The sequence below is a fragment of the Genypterus blacodes genome, unplaced genomic scaffold, assembly GCF_046128005.1.
Source record: "Genypterus blacodes isolate CSIRO-AG114 ecotype Tasmania unplaced genomic scaffold, CSIRO-AGI_Gbla_v1 ptg000438l_1, whole genome shotgun sequence".
Lineage (NCBI taxonomy): Eukaryota > Metazoa > Chordata > Actinopteri > Ophidiiformes > Ophidiidae > Genypterus > Genypterus blacodes.
In genome coordinates, this window is record NW_027467208.1 from 4,505,612 (window position 1) to 4,527,843 (window position 22,232).

At 47.5% G+C, this 22,232-nt stretch overlaps 1 protein-coding gene across 1 annotated transcript in view; it reads left to right on the top strand.

The window, feature by feature from the left end:
* Positions 1-22,232, top strand: part of ext1c (exostoses (multiple) 1c) — a 56,067-nt gene that overhangs the window by 33,031 nt on the left and 804 nt on the right. Inside the window, exons 3-11 of the mRNA XM_076139557.1 lie at positions 13,783-13,876; positions 16,452-16,559; positions 17,531-17,650; positions 19,130-19,262; positions 19,456-19,574; positions 20,015-20,110; positions 20,493-20,579; positions 20,677-20,837; positions 22,051-22,222. Coding sequence (XP_075995672.1) covers positions 13,783-13,876; positions 16,452-16,559; positions 17,531-17,650; positions 19,130-19,262; positions 19,456-19,574; positions 20,015-20,110; positions 20,493-20,579; positions 20,677-20,837; positions 22,051-22,222 — 1,090 coding nt within the window. The remainder of the gene's footprint in view (positions 1-13,782; positions 13,877-16,451; positions 16,560-17,530; positions 17,651-19,129; positions 19,263-19,455; positions 19,575-20,014; positions 20,111-20,492; positions 20,580-20,676; positions 20,838-22,050; positions 22,223-22,232) is intronic.

Below are 22,232 nucleotides of genomic sequence, written 5' to 3' on the forward strand. Positions count from 1 at the left end.
TAGTGTAGAGGTCGATGATATATGGTTGGGTCATCGCAAAACAAGTGAGGTCACACAGAGTCGAAGAGTGTGTCCAGCTCAATTGAGGGTCAGCTTCATATTTTAGTGTGTGTGTGTGTGTGTGTGTGTGTGTGTGTGTGTGTGTGTGTGTGTGAGAGAGAGAGAGAGAGAGAGAGAGTGGTGGTCTGTTTTGAGCGTGTGTGTGTTTTGTTGTTATCTAGATAAGTTGGCGACTCAGTAAGAGCATCAGTGGTTGAGAGTGTTTGTGCCTGGGAGCAGTAAAACTGTCTGAGTAAGCACAAATGCCACGAGACACATGCACATACCTGTCACACACAGACACACACAAACACACACACACACACACACACACAGACAACATGGAAATGGCTCCATTACCCTGACCTCTTCTGTCTGCTATTTATCTGTCCAATCAGTGTTTACACAGGTGTCACGCTCTCAGCAGAGACAAACAGACTCCACGTGTCCAGAGACAAGTGTAGATGCACATGTAAGCACAGACAGACACACACACACACACACACACACACACACACACACACACACACACACACACACACACACACACACACACACACACACACACACACACACACACACACACACACACACACACACACACACACACACACACACACACTTGTATACTCAGGGATGTCTGTTCCATTTACTCCCCTCCCCACGCACATGTATTAAGATAAGCCGTAACCATTCCGCATCGAGTGTATCAGAGGGCAGTGCACTTATCAACATCTACACTCACACACAGGCACACACAGTACACGATAATGTCAAAAGCATGTACAGACACACAGCCATTTGCATGAACACACACTGGCCGACGAGCAAAACTGGAAAATCCGACTTTAATAATACAATGCAAAGGATTAGCTTTTATGTGATCTTTACACACTACACACACACACACACACCCATCACACATCAGCTAGACCTGTCCCCTTAGAGGCCACGGCCTTCGTCCCTCAACCGCCCACAACCTGCAGGCCAGGTCTCTGAACACACTGCAAATCCACGTACACACACACGTTTGGGCCGTGAATGATTTATCGGATTCCTCGTTCGCGCTCCGTTGAATCCGCCGAGACGGAACCACCCGGACTAAAGCAAATGTGAATGAAAAAGTGCCGTCGAGCGTCTCTTTGACCCGTTTGAATGTGTAGCGTGCTTGTGTATTGGGAGTGAATTCGGCAGCCATCCTGTGGCGATTCTTAGATGTATATTTTATGACATCTCTGCATCAGTCTACTTGAAGGAGCTGGGATGGGGGGGGGAGTGGTGATGTGTAGATGTTTGACACCATAAGCCCACAAAAAATATGACAGATATCTAGATAATATTTTGTGACTGGTTGTTATTACGTATACTGAAGTAAAAAGTAAAGTTTCAGCAGTAACACTTACTGAGTAATGTTTACTTATCAAATGTAAATACAAAGTTCCCCAAATCATTTTAATTAACCGTGATTGTGGCACAAGTTTTGTGCATTTTGCAAATATGGCAAACTTTGGTTACATTAGACTTATTCAGAACTTTTTGTAGCGTAAGCAACGCCCACTCAACTTTGGCAGCAAATGGATGCAAAACGGTAATGAATTTAAAAAAAAACAGAGATATAACTGTTATCTAATTGGGACCAGACATATACATTTTTTAATAGGGTGGAAAATCTCACTAGACGCAAATGGGCGTGGTCTATGTGAATGGATGCAAATAGACTAAAAGACATCAAAATTACATCAGATTCAGGATATACAAGGTATTTTGAAAATCTAAATCTATAAGGTTTATACTAAAAGAACAAAAGACTACTAAATGTGCTTTGTTTCCTTCCTCACACCTGATCTGACTCGTATATACAGTCGAGCTTTGGTACATATGTCACCAAGGCGTCATCCTCATTAAGGTAGCGTCTGCAGTTTGGTAACTGTTGGTCACGGCGTGGCCACCGCTGGCATTTGTGGCCTATATAAACGCCCATGGGAGTGTCCTGGGGACGAATCGCTGCTGTCTCTCGAGCATGAAGAATTAGTGTTTTGAAATGCAAGCCGCCAGGAGCTGCGAGGGCCTGCGCCACAAAAGCCAAATATAATCCTCCCCTCATAAAGAAGAAGAAGAAGAAGAAGAAAAACAGAATCGGCGGTCGCCTCACACCGCGGTTCTTATGTAGATTACTTTGCCTATTTTAAGGATTTAATCAGGGAGCGACGAAGCTGCGCTGTCTCGCTTTTTTCCGCTACGGTGGCGTCTAGCTTGCTAATCTGTGAGATCTCAAGACACACACACACACACACACGGGCATCTCACTCACTCACTCACTCACTCACTCACTCATCACTCACTGGGATATTCAGGTTGAAGCAAACAAATGGAATTCTTTCCCTTCCTCTCACACACACACACACAGATATATGCAGATGTGCGGCGATCTGCTCTCCCACACGTGCGCACATTTGCCTGTTCAAGTGCTACTCCCCAGGTGGTGTCACGGCCCTGACTGATGAAAACATGGCGGCTGCGGCGGCGGTGTCAACGGCATAAAACAAAGGCTGCAGTGTAGATGAGCTGCCAGCCGCACCTCCGGCGTGATGGATTTCACCGTTAGCACATTTGCTGCTGAAAACAGACCATTTAGCCCCGCACCCCCTCCCTAAAACGCTTTTTCTTTCTGTCCTCCTTCCACGTTAATTTTTCCACCTCTCTCTCCCTCTGTCTGGTTGGGTTTTGGTAGGAGTTCCGCGTGGATCCAAATCTCCACGCCCTTCAGCGCCCTTTAAAAGACAAATGACGAAATGTTTGTGACCCTTGACAAAGGATCACATCTGCCCATCCCACCTGTCTGTCTGTCTGTCCGGCTGTTCCACTGTTACTCTTCCCTCTCCCTCGGCTCCACTTGTCTGCACACGTCCGCCCTGAAGCGCCCCAGACTGTCTTTTGTCCATTCAATATCCTTCACAGGTGAAAGGGTCATCGCCAGCTCCAATATCCTCTCAAGCAGGCAGAGCAGAGAGGAGACATGATCCGATTTTGTGGTTTTATTTCCAGTTTCTTGCGCCATTCTAGGAGTGGACGGCGGTTTATTGAAACTTCCAATAGAGGAGGAAAACCGGACTGATCTTGTCGGACAAACTGCTCAATAGCAACTTTGATCGTGTTTCCGTTCTCGGGGTATTACGGAATGCAGAACGCAGCTTGCTGAAATATGCAAAACTCCCTAAACTGTGCGACTATTAATAGAGATGAAATATCACACAGACAGATTCTACGCACACCGGGGAGCCTCAGCAGAGAATTCGTCTCTGTGCTCTTTAGTCGTCTTACTCAACAGTGCAGAACAATCTCCCCGGCAGCAGCCTAGGTTAATATCGCGCAATTACAGAGCCTACTTTTCAGTTTGGCATTTTCCAAACAGCCGATAATAAAAGAGTGAATATGAAAGAGATGTTAGCGAGGTTTCCACCCATTCTAAAGGCGCCGCTGTGTGTGTGTGTGTGTGTGTGTGTGTGTGTGTGTGTGTGTGTGTGTGTGTGTGTGTGTGTGTGTGTGTAAAATGCAAATGTTACCACAGCCACTCAGAGCGTCTATATGGTGAAGAATCATGTCGATCAATCATAAACATCAGGGATATGCTTGTTATTTAAGTTACCAAACAAGCTTCTTCTTGCAAGAAATCAAACCAGTGACAGACTTTGGACCACAAGTTAGTGCGGAGGACTTAATTCCATTTATTTGACATGAAGGTTTATGATAAATGGTGCAGACTTTTATGTATAGCCGCTGGATTTAGAGCCGGCTCCATAAAGCCAACGGCCGGCCGCCGTTTTTATGTTTCGTCGTAAAAACGTAAGGTCGGCGCCATTTGAAGTCTGAAAATTAGAGTCATTCTGTATTTTCACCAGTGTGGCAGTTAAGTCTCTTATGGACACAATTTTTACGAGAGTCAAAAATAAATAGGAGTAGCGTTTAACCTGAATCTGGAAACTTTTGTGGTTGAAGATGAAGTTTTGAAGCACGTGTAGGACGACATGATTTATAGTCTTTACGTTAGCGTAGCAGCTACATGGAGGCATTGTGAAGGCTAAGGGTTTATATTTGTGATTGATGGCCCACACACACCCAGACACACACGCTAATGATCCTGTAGTCTGCGCAGGCTTTCCCTCTCGTTACACTTCAAAAGGCGCCGGAGAATGACAGCCATACCTATTGTGGCCCCACCTGTGCACGGGCGTTTCAACTCGCCGCTATTAGTCCAGCTGCTCGTCTATTTGCGGTGTTATTTGTTTAAAGCCGAAATAGCTGTAACGACAGCGCGTTTGACGGCGCGATCTCTAAAGCCGGCCTTTTGTCACTGATGTAATGTCTTCACTACGGCTTAGAAGCCTATAGGTGGTCGAGCAATGACGGTGAGCATAAAGCCAACGGGATTTGTGTATATGTGTGTGTGTGTGTGGTTAATAGACTACCTGTGGAACTGCCAGTTGGCTTGTCTCATCACGAGGACCAAAATCTGGAAAAAACACTTCTTGGCTCTTTGCTGTGGTTTTAACAATGAAATGAACAAGCAGCACATAAGCTTACGGACACTTTCTGCCAGCCGACGTTTCTTCACACACACGCAAATCCGTGACTTTTGCACGTAGCAGAGAAATCATAGGGGCAAGAAAGCTGTCATTGATGTGTAAATTGGCTATAAATAATTCTTCTCTCGTCTCACCCAGAAGAGCGGTGACGTGCGTCCGCGGCTCCCTCTCACGCTCTCTCTCTCTCTGTCTCTCTCTCCGTCTCTCTTCCGTCCCTGTATCTCTCCTTCCCTGTATCATTATTTATGAATCACAGTAATGAGACTTCTCCCCCCCCCCAGAGCGTTTCCAGAGACCCTCCATCATCCGTCTCCCTCCGTCACGCGGATTAAACTGTTTTGCCGTGAACAGAACGCGCAAGGAGGGCGATGACCTATGCGCAGTAGAGTCTGACAGGTCTGCCATCGCTCCGCTCGATATTCAAAGGACGCAAAAGTGATTTCAGACACCTCGGGGGCCGAACGGACAGTAAGCGTCGTCGCCTAAGGCTTTTATAGGATTTTATGCGATCATTGGTGTTACCCCTGCATGCTTGTACGCAAGATGGCTGCCGGGTGGATCCTACGTTTGGTGTGTAGCAATGGGTATGCAGACCTGAACCATCTTACAAGGTTTTGACACGTGTCAATCCGTGCTCTTCTCCTCGCAAGGCCCACAAAGGCAATCTGGTCTCTACCTCTACTTCCGATACCCCTACTCTTCTTCTCATGTCTCATACTGGATATCTATCTACTCTCTCATTGGCTGTTCTGTCTCTCTACCTCATGCCCACCTTTACCCGGTTTCAGACCATACACACCTCCTCAAGTCCATTGTCCCTGTCTCTCCCTCTCTTTTCCAAGTCTTGAGCTTTCCACAGCGTCTTTCTTTACTTCTCTCCCGTCTTCGTCCCCCCCATTGCGTCTTATAGAGAAGCAAGTGGGCCACTGCTTCATAAACGTGTAGCTGTGCTGCTGAGCTTTTAGCCTAATGGACAGACAGCTGTGCTCCCATTTCTATATATAACTAACAACCCCGCGTGATGAAGTTTGTTGTACCCTTTTTTTCTCCAGCTTCTATTTGGACACTGTGTCAATGCAGGAGTGCTATTGCGCAGTCTCCCTCTGTGTGTGTGTGTGTGTGCGTGTGTGTGTGTGTGTGTGTGTGTGTGTGTGTGTGTGTGTGTGTGTGTGTGGATTTGTGTCTAAATACCCACATTTAATCTTCAGTTTTAATTCATTTTTCAGAGGTGGTTTTGCTAAAAGCCAACAACAACTTTCTAATGTTTGATTCCATTATTTTAACTACTTAAAATACATTTTTATGTTTATGAAAATACCCAAACAAATAACACTTTTAATCTATGCAAAATCCACTCTTTTGCTATTGAATAATTGCTGAAGACGTCTAATTTAAAAACAAACAAGACAAGATTTGCCTGTCTCCATAAAGTGGCTCTGTGTTTTCAATTAATACTTCCACATTTCCCTACAGTTAATATATGGATCTGTTGTTTTTGTCAACATGTGAGCGCTTTGTCAAGGTTTAAATAACAATGTTAGGGGATCAGCTCTGGATGGGTCGTATCCGCTCAGATTAGAGAGCTTAGCCTCCTCATCTCCGCACAACTAATGAGAGGCTGAGCGAAGACACTGATAAAGACAAAGAGGGGAGCGTGGAGAGAGGTATTAAAAGACGCCGACGCACCACGCAGACACACAGGAACACACTCAGCAGAGCAGGGATGGTGTGTAATGATAGGGTGGCCCGCCGGACAATGTATTTGTGTACAAGCCGAGCGTGCGCGCAGTCAAGCGCAGAGTCCAGAACCAACAAACGGGTCGGGTATAAAAGGGTTTGAGCTGAATGTGTGGTTTGCGTAGCGCAGTTCAGGACCTCTGTAACGTCAACATGGATAAGTACAGGATAGTAGGAATGATACGCAGACAGAGAAAATGTGCATGAGCGCCCCTACACAAGCATAAGGTTCATAAATCACTGTGTATGGCAAGTTTGCAGGCTCATTGACTTTTATAGAAGGTATACGAATACAGTACTCGATTACAAGTGAGCGTAAATAAGTAAAAGTACGACTTGCAGAGGTGGAATATATACGGGGATGAACAAAGTGGTAGAAATGAAACACGGGATGATGAAACAGCAAAAGTAACCAAAATTCAGCTGAAGGAAATCCTCTAAAGGTTAGATATTCACGAACACGTAATCCTTCCGTTGATCCTCCAGACATCGGTGAAATTCTCGCCCAAACTATTTAGCTAAATTATTTAAAGACTGAATCCTGGCTGACGGCTTTAAGATTTTTTTGGGATGTACGAGATTTGCACCCAGCTGGAGTCGTATTTTACGAGCGGATCTAACGTGGAATGTAAAGTAATACTCATAGACCGCGGCTGTCCGTAGAGTGGTAATCAGTAAACGTACTTCAGAGCAAACTTTCCAAGAGTGCATTAACTGAACATTAAATTAACTTCACTCAAGCAGGTACACAGCCTGCGCCTCTGGCTCTGCTTGTGTTGTGAATGTTGTTAAAGTAATAAGTGTTAATTAAAAAGGGGGGGGGGGGGGGAGTTTGAGTTGATGCTAATATATATAATGTAATGACACTGATTACTAATTAAAGCTATAAGCTCCCTCTCAAGTGAACATTTTGCTCATTAGCACCCATGTATTTTTAAACGGGGTGTATTATAGTTTGAACACTTCTTTAGGGCACAGGGGGAAACACTGTAAACGAGCACATCCAAGTCGAGTTATGATAGGAAATATGAAAACGTGGCAAACGGAAAAGAAGATTTATCAGATAGAGGAGACGTTAATTAGTACCCGTGAGGAAACAGTGACTAATGCATTTTTCCAAATTGGAACGGATGCGAAGTGGCGCCATTGTAAATCTGTAAGTCACAAAGCAGAAAATCCATTAATAAGTCCGTCGCTAGATATCAAAAGAGACACGGATGAATGCCGTCAAAAATAACTGCCTCCTCTCTTATGGGGAGGTGGAGGTTAGTGTGTGTGTGTGTGTGTCTGTGTGTGTGTCTGTGTGTGTGTTTGTGGGAGTGAGGACATTACAGAAGGAATTTGGCTACAGTTGCCTTCAGTATTTGCATTGCGTACGCCTCAATCAAGGGGATTAAACGCTACCTCCACTAGGGGGCAGTATTGGACCAGAAACGTAAATTTGCACGGTTTGCAGCGAAACTCTGTTAAAGAAAACTACAAATTTTGTGGCAATTTAGGATATGATGGTATTTGGTACTTGAGGCTGAGATTTTCTTATGTAAACAAGTAAACAACCGACCCTTCAAAAGAAACCCAGATTGGAGTTGTATCCATCTTACGTGTGTCTCGATTTTGATTTCGTTGGAGTCTTCGCCGCCTATGTAAGCACGCCGCCTGCTTGTTTTGGCAATGGCGCCAGTATCATCAGACGTTTTAGGCGGATTGGGATTTAACGAGAATCGCGGCGGACTGCGTTTTGATGTCTGCGTCGGCTCCTCGTGCAACACGCTGTCAAAAAGCCAGGCGGCAACTACTGTTTATTTGAGTCCTCCATTCTAATTTTCTGTGTGCGAAAACGACATCGTCTGTTCTGTAATTGCAAATTGCAGCTCAGAGGACACATTTGGCCGGTTACAAATGGTGTTTGGCGCTTTGAAGTTTCCATTTTTGTGACGGGTTATTATTGCCGCCTGCGCGTGGAGAGACGGAAAATGAGGAGTGGATGATGAACAGAGAGGACTGATTGAAGGATAGGGCTTATCTGCCCATCAGCCATTAAGATGGGCGATAAAACGGAGTTGCATTTGTGGGTGTGTGTGTGGGTGTGTGTATGTGTGTGTTTCCTAGATTTTCACACATGAAAGGACAGGGTTGAACATCTGGCTTCACCTTCTTATTGTCTTTGGATTGTTGGACTTTCTCTCCTTTTCACATGCACACGCACACACAAACACACATGCACACACGCGTGCACACATCAATTTTAGCGTCAACGTGGAGATTAGAGGAATGGGGAAAGAGGGAAGAAAAGATGACGGGAAGGAGAGCGGGAGAGAGATGAGATGGAGATTATGAGCTCTGCTGCTTCTGTGTGATGTCACCAGTAGTTGAGAATGACACACACACACACACACACACACACACACACACACACACACACACACACTGAGATGAGCACTCGTTTTCCCCTCCCTCCCTCCTTCTGTGTGTCTCCACAGTGAGTGTTTAATGTAAGTGGATACTAGGAGGCCTCATTCCTTCACACAGTGAAACCTGAACTGCCTATTGAGCCTCCTGCCTTCCCCTCCATCTCCTTTTTCTATCTGCGTTCATCTTCCCTCTTTTCTTGCTCGTCACTTCTCGGGACGTCGAAATCCACAACAAAATACAGTTAAAAACGGGAAAACTAAACGCTAAGATCCTTAGGTTAAAGCCTTGCACGTCCACGTTGTGATGAGTGTTGGTTTTAGCCCAGCTTTGACCCTCGCCGCCTGCAGACAGAGCTGTGACTTTCTCTCCTCCTCCCTCGCTCCCTCTCTGCCTCTCTCCCTCTCTCTCCCTCTCTCTCTCTCTCTCTCTCTCTCTCTCTCTCTCTCTCTCTCTCTCTCTCTCTCTCTCCCCCTGTCCCTCTCTCCACCCAGCTTGGTCCCAGAGGCTGCAGCAGCTGGTTACATACACTACATACTTATTTCTCTCTCTCTTCTTTCTTTCTCTCTCTCTCTCCTCTCTCTCTCCCCCCACTGTTTGCTCAGTGACACATTGGAGCCCAGTCAGTGGAATAAATAGCTCTGTGACTGTGATCGCCAAGTTCAATACGATTCATCAAACTCTCACATAATCCAGTACAATTTGAAGGTATTTGTACTTTGGTTGCTCCCTTTTTTTTTTGTGCCACTAACTTGAGTAATATTGTGAGTTTTACCACACGACTTTGATGTGTGTTGAACCGCAACACACTTCAAGGTTTGTGAGCGTCTGTAGGCAGTGTGTGTGTGTGTGTGTGTGTGTGTGTGTGTGTGTGTGTGTGTGTGTGCGTGTCAGCCCCAAGAGTTTCTGCTCGGTCCCTCAGGTCTTATTGCGCTTGATGAAGCGTACACAAGGATGAAACGTATTGACAATCGCCTGTTAGCACGTTGGCAGCTAATCCATAACTGTGGTCGAGCACACACACTCCAGTGCATGCACACTTAACAGGCACACATACACACACACACACACTCACTCTGTTGACACCTGACCTTTACAGGAAGCAGGGTGGAGCTCAACTGACCAGAAGCTACTGTCAGTCAAGGGGCATCTACCTCCTCCTCCTCCTCCTCCTCCTCCTCCTCTTCCTCGTCTTCGCCTCTCCCCTTTCACTCTTTCAATATTCCTCTCTTTCATTTCATTGTTAGTACACACGCTGAAATGGAAATGAACAGATGATGGAGTTCAGGAGGAGCAGAATTACTTATTGGGTGCGCACACACACACACATACACACACACACACACACACACACACAGACCCGCACACATACACACACACGCACACAGTCTGAGCGGCGCCATCTTAGTAAACATGGTTTTGATGATGGTATAATACTGAGCTTAATACCTTTACATGAGGAGAGTGTGCGCTGTGTGTGTGTGTGTGTGTGTGTGTGTGTGTGTGTGTGTGTGTGTGTGTGTGTGTGTGTGTGTGTGTGTGTGTGTGTGGACTCTGTGCCCTTTGTCTTTATGAGTGTCCGTATCAGACTGTACGCTGAAATACAGAACATTATAGAGATATAAAGATGTCAGGCCTAGATCTGCGTGTGTTTATGTGTGTGTGCTTGTGTGTGCTTATGTGTGTTTATGTGTGTGTGTGTGTGTGTGTGTGCGCACGCGTCTAGACTACACAATCAGATTCGCTCATCCTTCTACATGGATTGGCTCCATATTGGATGTTTAATATTTAACCAGCACTATCCTCCTGAGAGACCGGGGAGGAGTGGGAGGAGAGAAGGAGAGAAAGTGCACACTCACACACACACACAGGAGAGAGATACGAGCGAGGCAGACTCACTTACACACACACACACACACACACACACACACACACAGAATATGCAATCAAGAGGATACAAATGCAACGAAAATGTATTCCAGTGTCAAAACATTGAGTACAGCATGTCTCTGCGGACTGTACACATTACTAAACGTCAACACATTTCATTCCCACACTCACACACACACGCGTAACGCAGTGAAACAACGGTGTGTTAATGCAAATATTCACACCAATGATGTATACCCGTTCAGAAATGTAATCTAATGTAATCAACGCCTACACACCGATTCTGTGACAGGTATCTGGAAGTGCACACACCCTTTACCCTTTTTGTGTGTGTGTGTTCGTTTATAGTACGCTGCGTATGTACACGTTCACGCCATACACACATTAACATGCAGGCAGCGTTTCTGTTACAATGCCGTACAGTCCAACGCCAGGCATTATGGGAAATGATGCATCCATTCTGTGTGTGACTGCAAGTGTAAGACGGCGGTGACTCCACCACACACACACACACACACACACACACACACACACACACACACACACACACACACACACACACACACACACACACACACACACACACACACACACACACACACACACACCTCAGTAATGAAGCGAGACACCCGAAGAATGCAGAGCTTCTGATGGTGCTGTGATATTCAAAGAAACACGGGCGTTAATTCACATCCACGCAAATGCCCCGACTGTACAATGGCTGACTGATAAGTTCTGAGCTTGACACATTTGGAGAAAGGAAAAGTCGTCGAGAAGAATCCTGCGACACGGAGCTAATTCAAACGGGAAAAGGCCTCGGCTATAGCAGCAGGATTGAGGTGTTATAATGTGTAATGATGTCATATTACTTCTGAGGTCTTGCACTTGCACATCAACTGCATCCTGCTCAGCTCATGTGACTCCCTCAGGCTCAGAACATATCAATCAACTCTCATAACAACTGTATGTTACTACTGTATGTACGCCTATAGTGAGAGGACAACTACAAACACAAAAGGAGAGATAGCGAGAGAGGGAGAGGGGGAGAGAGAGAGAAGGAGGGAGAGAGAGAGAGAGAAGGAGAGAGACGGCGGGAGGGAGGGAGGGAGAGGAGTTGGTTGTTTGTTGCTGGAAACAAAGTGCTGTTAAATGATTTATTTGTTTGCCGCGTTTAAGTGCATTCCCTTCATTACGAACAGCAGCCTGCAGAAAAGCCACAATGCTACATACACAGACATGCTGACACTTGCAGACACACACAGACGCGCACACACACGCACACACACACACACACACACACAGCTACAGACGCACAAACACACACACACGTAAACAGCAGGCCCAGATGGAAGTGGGTCACGCTAACCAGCTCAGTCTTGCTCCATTCGCCACACACTCGGGGGTCCCATTGACTCGATGCTAAGGCATATATATACATATATATTTACTGTATATATATATATATACGGTATACGCAGCATATACACTCTATGCAAATGAAGTCATACAGTACAGTATGTGCACATGCAAACCAGGAGAGTACAGGTTTAATTATGAATGCAATATTTGCTTTATTAGGTTTATTTGCCATTTCTGCACCAACATGAGAGCAGGTGGACGCTGTTTCCATGCTCATGAGGCAGTCCCATTCATTATGCATCCAGAAATAAATGCATTTATTGGAAACCTAAACACAAAGAGGTCGGGATACAAAACCTCATCCCCCCGACCCACCCTTCCAGTATTTTGCGTAAATCTCCTTAGCAGTCGTGACGGATATTCCTCAGACAGGCGTATGGTTATTTCAGAAGTAGATAAACGCCAAACGTCTCTGATTTATACTCATGCCGATGCGCGTGTATCCATCACACGCCTACGCACGGACACACGCGCACAAACGGCTGGCTCCGGCTTGGATGGCAAAGCTCTATCAACAGGTGGAGAAATATCAGGAGCAGAAGTGAAAGCAACGGCTGCAAGACAAGGCGGCCTTTCACCGAGCCGACGCGTGTGTGTGTTTGCGTTACGTCCGCGTCCGTTACACATCGAATATTCACTCCCGGCTCTCAACACTCACATCCATTCACGTTGGGGATGTATGAAAGGTAATCGGCGCCAACGTCAGCAACGGCACCCCAATTTACTCGTCCGGGGAGCAAAGGGAGGCCTGTATCTTCGTCACTCGCCGACGGTTGAATAAATGAGTGTCAGAGAAGATTAATGGCAGGAGTGTTTAACGTTGACGTCTCCTGGGAAAATAAACAAGCGGGGAGGTGGAGGCCAGAATTGAGGCCGGGGGAGGAGGGTGGAGAGGATCAGAAGGCCAGGGGGAGGAGGAGGAGGAGGTGGAGTAGGGGGGAATGTGGAGTGTGTGTAGCATCAAGAGTAGGGGAGTTGAGGAGCAGGAAGTCTCCAATAAGAGCCTATTTGTTCCCCTCATCTGTTTACTACACTGTGCTTCTCCTTTACCACGCGGTCGCCACGATGCCCGACCGTTACTGCTCCACCACTTAGCCCTGATGAAGGAAAGCATTGATGCAGAGCTTTTTTTCCCCCAGTTTTTGAGTCCTTAAGCGTGCGGCGAGCGTGAAATAAGAGTATGGAATGATGGAACTCGTCTGGGCTCAGTAGCAGCAGCAGCAGCCAGCAGCCTGGAAACGCTTTGAGTCGTTTGGCTCAAGTTCAGGCACAACACCACGGAGAACGCAGATTAGTTCGGGGATGGATATATTTTCAAAACATGGTTATCGGCGGCGGCGGTGGCACATCTGTGGCGTGGCGGGCGGTGGGGGGGCGGGAAACGATACGAAAGGATTTATTACTGCACATAATCTGCATCATTACGACTAAATATCACAAATGAAACGCCACAAAAGGGCCCTGTTTATTTTTATGTCTGCAGATGTTAGATATCGTATATCAGAGCGAGCGTGCGTTGCCAGGCAGAGGCCGTTTATTAGAGCGCTTGCCATCGTTTGGTTATTTCAGCTGATAAGGCGTGTTGCCTCTCCTGATAGCATCGCTCACAGCTCACTGTAACTCACTGACGGATTAATCCAGCCTTTTTACTGCGCGGAGATATCAAAACCTCTCACGTCTGCTTTTCCTTTTTTCCTTCCGTTAGGTTCGACTACCAGGAGCTTCTCCACAACTCCACCTTCTGTCTGGTGCCTCGAGGTCGACGCCTAGGCTCCTTTCGCTTCCTGGAGTCACTGCAGGTAACTAAACACGTCACGGCCTACGATCAACAACATTCATCATCGTCCTTACGTCACCGCATTCCGCAAAAACCGCCATCCGTCATCTGCGTTCATCCGTTTACATCATCGCACAAACTCCCTGTAAAGCGATATCGTCTCCTCGCTGTTGAAATATATATGAATCACCGCTGAATCAACATCATCCCACATATGGCGGTGCGTATGCTTTAATGACTAATCTGCCCCGTCTCCTTATCTGTGATAGGTTACAGATGCGCTATCGTGCGATGTCACAGGGAATGAAGACATCCACGCATCTGAATCGGCCTCAGAATCTAATCTAACTCTTTCTCCGACCCCCCCCCCCCCCCCCCGAGTCAGACTTATCTACGCGACTGCGACAGAATCCATCTGTTCCGCTTTGAGATATCTGTTGGAGAGAAACAGAACCTCCACGGCGGCGGAGGTCGTAAATGTCGCGGAGTTGTACGTTTGGACTCTCCGAACCAGAGAAACCAAACAGCTGAAATCTCTACATCTGCGGCCGCCTCGTGCCAAATATTACAATTATGAAAACAACAGGAGTGGGAGCAGCTGCGTAACGTCGTAACGCCGACCCCGACTTATACCTTTACAGGAAACGGCCTGGACTCACCCGGATCCTGCTTACGCGCTGCTGCTCGGTCATCAAAACGCGGAGGATGGAAGAATGTTTATGTTTGAGCGTCGGATTTCCACCGCCTCGGTTTATGCAGGGCTTTTTCTTTTTCTTCCCCGGGTTATTGACACCTTAATGGTTACATCTGCAAGTGTTTTCCCCAAACCGTTGTGTCGCGTCGAGCGCAGATCTCGCCATAAAGGTTTATTTGCTATTTGCCAGGCCTTTTAAACTGAAATGGGTCCATTATCACACACAAACACACACACACACACACACACGCATTCACTCACTCACGACAACATTTAGAGCCTTTCATTGAGCTCCATCAGTGGAAATGTGCGAGTACACAAACGAATGAGGAAGGCCGAGGGCGGTGGAGTGAAAGTTTTGTTAAACCCCAGCCGGTCTGCTGCGGTGCCGTGCCACCCAAGACGACGCTCTCACGCCCGGGCCGGAAGCGGTGGCTGTTTTTAGTTTTTACCTAACACTGAACTCGCTCGCCACACTGCTCCCGGGGAAGCTGTGTGTGTGTGAGTGTGTGTGTGTGTCCATGTGTGCATGAATGGCCCGGAAGCATCCATAGGAGTGGCAGCCTGCCCCTCTGCTGATGTCTGCTGAATGGACAAATCCACGCACACACACACCACACATTTGGCTTGGCAACAGCAAGTCTCTCCCTCTCTTTCTCTCTGGCCAATCACGGTCCCTTTTCTTCCCCCATGTCCTCTCGGCCCGTCTCACCGCCCGTCCTCCTCTGTCTTTTCCATTGAAGCTACGTTTTAAGATTTTCTTCATTCTGTCTGTTTTCGCTCTCCGTGCCAACCAAGCCCACAAAAAGAACTGGCAATTACCCGTGCGGTAGGAAACTTACTGCCAAGCGTTCAGACGTACACTCACACACTCCCTCTCTCACACACACACACAGACACAGTCGCAGAAAGCCTCCCCGCCTTCGTCTCCCAATGCAAACAAACCAAAAACAACTACACAGCAGATCCTCTTTCACATTGAACCACCTCAAGGCATTGGAGAGCTTCACCTCTGGGTTCTAGCACCCAGCTGGATCTCACATTAACAGAGCTGGGTAGCCCAGAGTGTGACCCCGGCTCTAACCGAGGGCCAATTATGACACGCAAACACACTCGCTCACACTTCCCATTTGCCTCGGTATCCCCTCAGCAGGTCTCCTCTCAGATGAAGTGAGCGGCGGCAGCACCGAAGCCCCACGGTGGGCCAGAGAGCCTTTGATCTCTCTGTTTTGGCTGCTGCCGTTCTCCGTTGGTTTAATTAGACTTTTCCTGCCTATCAACACCACAAAGAGGTAGAGCGCCGGGCCGGTGGAGTCGGAGTGTTAGAGGGGATGAAGAGAGAGAAAGAAGGAGAGAGAGAGAGAGAGAGAGAGAGATAGAGACTCAAAAAGCAGAAAACCTGTTTGACGACAGCATCGGAAACTTCAACACAGCTTTGACCCCTCTGTGATTCTTCCATCCCTCTGTGCCTCACACACACCTTCCATCTCATCCCTTCATTGGTTCATCCCTGTTCCATCAGCAGTCCCAGCCATACACACACACACACACACTCCTGGTCAACCACATGGGTGTAGCAGTTTTTTTATAAAGCATCTGGGGCATTTTAGGAAAGAAGCCAATACTCATTCCAGCCACCATATATAATGCTTTTACACACACACACACACACACACAAATACACATCATCTGCATAGCTTTGGCGATCACAATGCCAAGCAGCTGCGACTTGAACGCACCGAGCACGTCCTGTCACGCCGCTCGCTGCCAAAGAGAAGGCGGCGGCGAGGGTGAACTGGAAGGAACCCAGAAGAAGTGCAACTCATCCCAGCACTGTGGGAATCGGCGAATATGCTCTATAAATTGTGTATGTGTGTGTGTGTGTGTGTGTGTGTGCGCGCAGGCAGCGTGTATCCCGGTGTTGCTGAGTAACGGATGGGAGCTGCCGTTCTCTGACGTCATACAGTGGAACCAGGCGGTCATAGAAGGAGACGAAAGATTACTGCTGCAGGTAAGACACACAAACACACACAACTACTCACGCACAACTGCAGGAAACACACACACACGAATCCGCACACTCAGAGTGGCTCAGTTTATCTGTATATTTCGGAAATTGACCACTCGGATCGGTTGTTTGGACACATCAGGGTGGCAGAGAGAGTAAATGTTAAGACAGACACTGGTGCTGTTGTTGTTGTTGTTGTCGTCCACTCAGGCTGAAACAAGTCCTTAATCAAAGGGACATAAATGGATATAATAAGCGAGCCAACCGAGCTCCCTCACCGCCATTTCTCTTCCCTCGCCCCAAATTACATCACGTCTCCTCTCGCACCGATACACTTCGATCCCGGGTCGACAGAAGAGAAGAATCGGGCATTCGGCTAATGAACGCCGACACGCCTCCGAGCCCGGCGAGCAAGGAGAGGCATCTTAGGGAAGATATTGGAATGAATGAGCCATCCAAACGGGAAAGACGAGAGAGAGAGAGACGGGCAGACTGTCGCGCAAGGCACGGGATCCGAGGTTAATGAGGCTGAATGAGACCAAAACACCTCCAGACAAAAGTGAAGGAACACGCCCAGGGAATCGGCCGCAAAGAGGGAAATCACACAAAAACACAACTCCCCCGTCTCTGTAAACTTCCACACATCCCCAAAAATGTGTTTTATTTGGGGCGTTTAAAGGCGACAGCTGCTGACACTTTCCTCTGCCATCTTCTAATCTGAGTGATTAAATCAATTTTGGTGATTTACTGGAAACGCTCAATTCAGTCCTTACTAATTACAGTCTCATTATGTGAACAACAGACCCAAATCGGGTTTAGCCTGGATTAAGCAGTTTACACACTTTAAATGATTCTAATTCTGTTTACTTGTGGGTTTTTTTAGATGTGTTTTGATAGAGAAAGCTTCTATTTGCTTGCTGGGGCCTGGGTTCACTCAAATCTCTTCTGGTTCTGGCCCGGTGGTTTCTCCTCAGGTGCCGTCCACGGTGAGGGCGGTGGGGAACGAGCGAGTCCTGGCCCTCAGACAGAGGACCCAGATGTTATGGGAGGCCTACTTCTCCTCCGTGGACAAGATAGTGCTCACCACGCTGGAGGTAACTATCAATAATGCAGCAATTTTAAGGCTTGCGTGTGTGTCGAATGAAAATCTCTCGGCTTTTGGTTTTCGATCCCGAGCCCACCGAGACTCCTCAGTGTTAAAGTTTCGGCTGTAGTTTTGGGAACTCTGCATGTTAGTTTGTGCGAATGTTTGTGAATGCAAAATATCACATTTCTGTGGGGGGGAATGTGCTGCATTTCCAATAAAAACAGGAAAAAGACAGGAAAGAGACGCCGGTGCCTTAATTGCAGCTCTCTCCGTCCAGCACCAAAGCTCCAGTAGCTACATTTCTGCGGCCCGGCTGCGGCGTTCGCATTTGGACGGTAGCACCCGCGCATTATTGTGATCACATGCTTGAAATTTTTGTCTCTTGTTTGCGATGGTTCTAGAAGCATTTCCACGTCTGGGGATCAGCTTCAACAGAAGTCACGGGAGAAATGAGAAATCCTTAGATTGCAATTATCTCTCTGTGGATTTAATTGCAACCCCCCCCCCCCCCCCCCCACACACACACACACACACACACACACACACACACACACACACACACACACACACACACACACACACACACACACACACACAACCGAGTCTCAACCTGTCTCACTATTAAAACAAGGATCAACCTCTGTTCTCTTAGATAAGCTCAACATTACTCCAGGTTCAGGTTCTCGAGTCTGAGCTGCAGCTGCTTTGATTTTTCACCTGCAACCGTTTCTTATATTTAGTCCATAAGATATTAGAATGTAAAAAAAGAAACACTCCTTCCTGACCTCTGTCCACTCCACTACAAATAGCACTCAGATGTGTCACCTCAAGGTCAGTCGGGGGGCGGGGGGCGGGGGGGGGGGGGGGATTTATGAAAGGAATTGTAAACCTCCGCGTGTGAGCAGTTTTTAAACATCGCTGTGGTGACGATGCGGCCAATTTTAGCACGCAACAACACACGAGGAAACAACAGATTAACATCCTTTCCCCGGGTGGAATCGGAAGAAAATCGGTCCCGGCGGGGTTAAGCTTTGCTCCCGATAGCTACAAAGGCCCCGTGTGTATTTGCCTCTGGGGTTTATGCAGGAGATAATAAAGGAGAGGTTCTGGAGGTTGGTGATAAGCTGCTTATATACATACAGCATGCAGAGGGGGGGGGAGACGCCTCCTGGGAGACAGCTGTGCAGTCAGCCTGAGGTCAAAGAGTCTGTGAGCGCCACAGCAGACACCGGTCCACTCACACCTCCTGTTGGCTCAAAGTGGGAAGTGCAATCGGAGCTATCATTAGGGATTGGGGAATACGGGGAGTGTCAGGGTCGGATAGGCGTGCGTGCGTTTATTTTAAGATCAAAGACTCGTCCGCCGGCTTTCAAAGAGAAGAAGAGTGTGATGCAGGTTTGTAGTAGATGAGAGCAAATCTGAACACGCCGTCTCTCTCTCTCTCTCTGTCTCTGTCTCTCTCTCTCTCTTGCTGTCGCCTTCCTAGATCATCAAGGACCGGGTGTTCTCTCACATTTCGAGGAACAAGTACATGTGGAACTCCCTGCCGGGAGGCCTGCTGGTCCTGCCGGAATACTCCACACACCTCGCTCACTTCCCTTTCTACTACCTGGGATTAGGCAAGCATGCTATTCCTTTCAAATTAGTCAGCAGAATTGATCGATTGATTGATTGATTGATTGATTGATTGATTGAAGGCCACTGTGTCACAGCTGAAGACCACAAGTAATCAGCATATCTTTGCAATCTTTTTTGTTTCGTCTACTCGCCTCATATCTGTTTACTAAATGTGAAACCTGTGAACTTGTTCAGGGGTCAGTCCAGGTCAAGAGTTCACTGCTGTCATCCAGGCCGTCTCCCCACTGGTGTCCCAGTCGCAGCCCATCATGAAGCTGCTCCAGGTGGTGTCCAGATCCAAGTACTGCTCACAGGTGAGCCACAGAACACGCAAGACTTCAACACGCCTGAGAGGCAGCACCCACAAAACCACCGTATCAGAATCAGAAAGTCGTTTATCTAAAGGTTGTTTGGAGTCAAATGAAATGGAAAAGCAGCAAATCTTCACAGATGGGAAAGCAAAAAAAGCGTTTTACTTGATAAATGAAGACGTGCTTGTTGATTCATGTTTTTGCTGTTGGTCGATTTTTACAAACAGAAATAACGACGTGTGTAACAGTCATCATTCATCATCTGCCACGCCATACATTTCGGGGTGAAACCTATAGATTTAGCGCCGACTTTCCCTCCGTGACATTTCGCTGAGTAATCACAGCAAAAGCCGGCCCGATGATGTCAGCAGCAAACGGTGACCAATCTTTAATGAGCCTATTTATACTCGGCTTATGTAACCGTTCCTCCCCCGCCGCTCCAGATCATCATCCTGTGGAACAGCGAGAAGCCGCCCCCCCAGAGGAGCAAATGGCCCCCCATGCCCGTCCCTCTCACCGTGACAGACGGGAGGAGGAAGGTGAGGGCCGACCGCCGCCACTCATAATTCACACCCCAAAGCCTTGAGTGACAGCGTGACAGACACGCGCCGGCTCCCGTTTGTGTGTCTCCCTCTCTTCTCCTTCTCTGATCCCTCTGCTCGATGTCTATCTTCCTCTCCTCTCCCTCCTCTTCATGTATACCCGACATATCTACTGATCCAAGAGTCATAAATGTCACTCATTCTTCCCCCGGCTCCCTTACCGCCCTTTCCTTTTCTCCCCCTGCCAAGGCAAAATCTGCACTGACTCACTCGACACGATTTACCGCAACTCGCTCATTTCTCAGCCACTAATCGCAGCAAATCCAACATTACACACAAGTACAAGCGATACCATTTACTCCTGCGTTTCCCTTCTCAGACCACCAGTCGCTTCCTACCTCACTTTGCCATAGAGACCGAGGCGGTGCTGAGTCTGGACGAGGACACGGTCCTGCTGACCAGCGAGGTGTGTTGAGTTGTGGGTCACACATAAATGCAAATCCACACGCGTATCAAGCCATATATCTATAAAAATAAACGTGTTCCCGCCTCGGCGCCTGCAGGTGAACTTCGCCTTCCTGGTGTGGCGAAGCTTCCCTGAGCGGATCGTGGGCTACCCACCCAGGAGCCACTTCTGGGATCCCTTGAAGCGCGCCTGGGGCTACACCTCCAAATGGACCAACGACTACTCCATCGTCCTGACAGGAGCGGCCTTCTACCACAGGTACGACCCGCATCCCTTAGGCCTCAACGACAACAACATTTAGACCTGCGTGTGCTCCATTTACCCGCCTCGATTTTCATTAATAGCTCCAGCAAACGACAATAAGCGCTCGTGTACGCACACGTTTCAAATCTATCCAAACATCGATTAAGTAAAACCAAATGGATTCCCTTTTCGTTGATGTTTTCAGTGTGAACAGCTTAAAACTAAAAAGCCAAAGGGGACAACTTGATGAATTGCAGCAGCACGGATAACGACACAAATTTTAACATCTCGCTACGGGATCAAGGATAATAACATGCGGCGTGTGTGTGTGTGTGTGTGTGTGTGTGTGCGAGAGAGAAAGAAAGAAAGAGGGGGGTACTACTGAAGAATTACTTCAAGCCGTTTGATTAATTAGAAAATCCCAAAGTCGATATGTGAAGCTGCCGAGGGACGGAAACTCATACAATATGAATGTAATTACTCTACAGACGGGGTGCTTTAAAAGCTTTGGAAGCGTGCAAAATCTGAATATGATGCAATCTTTTATCCCCCCCTCCCCCCGCAACGCTTTAAAGTACAAACCCGCCGTCGTTAATCCTCACGTTCCATCGGTTAGGCCCACTGCTTTTTGCTCTACTTAAGCTTCATTCCTATAAGCAGAAACGGTCACAGAAATGGATATTCTTTTACAAAACACAAAGAAACTCATTTGAATTAAACTCAATTTAAACGCGCGGCAATAAAGTCGAGGAACGAGCTGGACGAGCGGAGATACGCGTGTTGCACCAGAGGGGGTTTTGTTTTGCGGACTATAAATATCAAAATCCCACTGGCGGTAAAATGGTTAACATGTCCCAGATACATATCATCTACATACATCACGCCAGATACATGTTCCCTTTAAATAAGAGGCCATTATCTCACAGTGGCGCGTCTCCTATCAGACAGGTGCCGGGTGGCGAACCTCCAGCTATGATAAATCACGGAACCGTTTTGTCCCAGCCACCATTTTTAGCATAAAGTGTTTAAGAGAGCCGCGACAAATTGAAAATCAGGTAACAATGATGAATAAGAGTGAGAACATCAGGGACAAACCGCAGAGGCAGCGGGTGGCTAAATGTCACATGCAGCAGGTGTTTGGTGACAGGTACTAGCGTTCTTCTTCTTCTTCTTCTTCTATCTTCTTCTTTAATGCTGTCAACATTTCCCCTCTCCTTTCCTTCCCCAGGTACTACCACTACCTGTTCACCCACTACCTGCCCCAGTCCCTGCGGAATCTGGTGGACCGCACCTCCAACTGCGAGGACATCCTGATGAACTTCCTGGTCTCCGCCGTCACCCACCTGCCGCCAATCAAAGTGGCGCAACGGAAACAGTACAAGGACCTGCCCAGCCCGCAGGTAAGCGCCA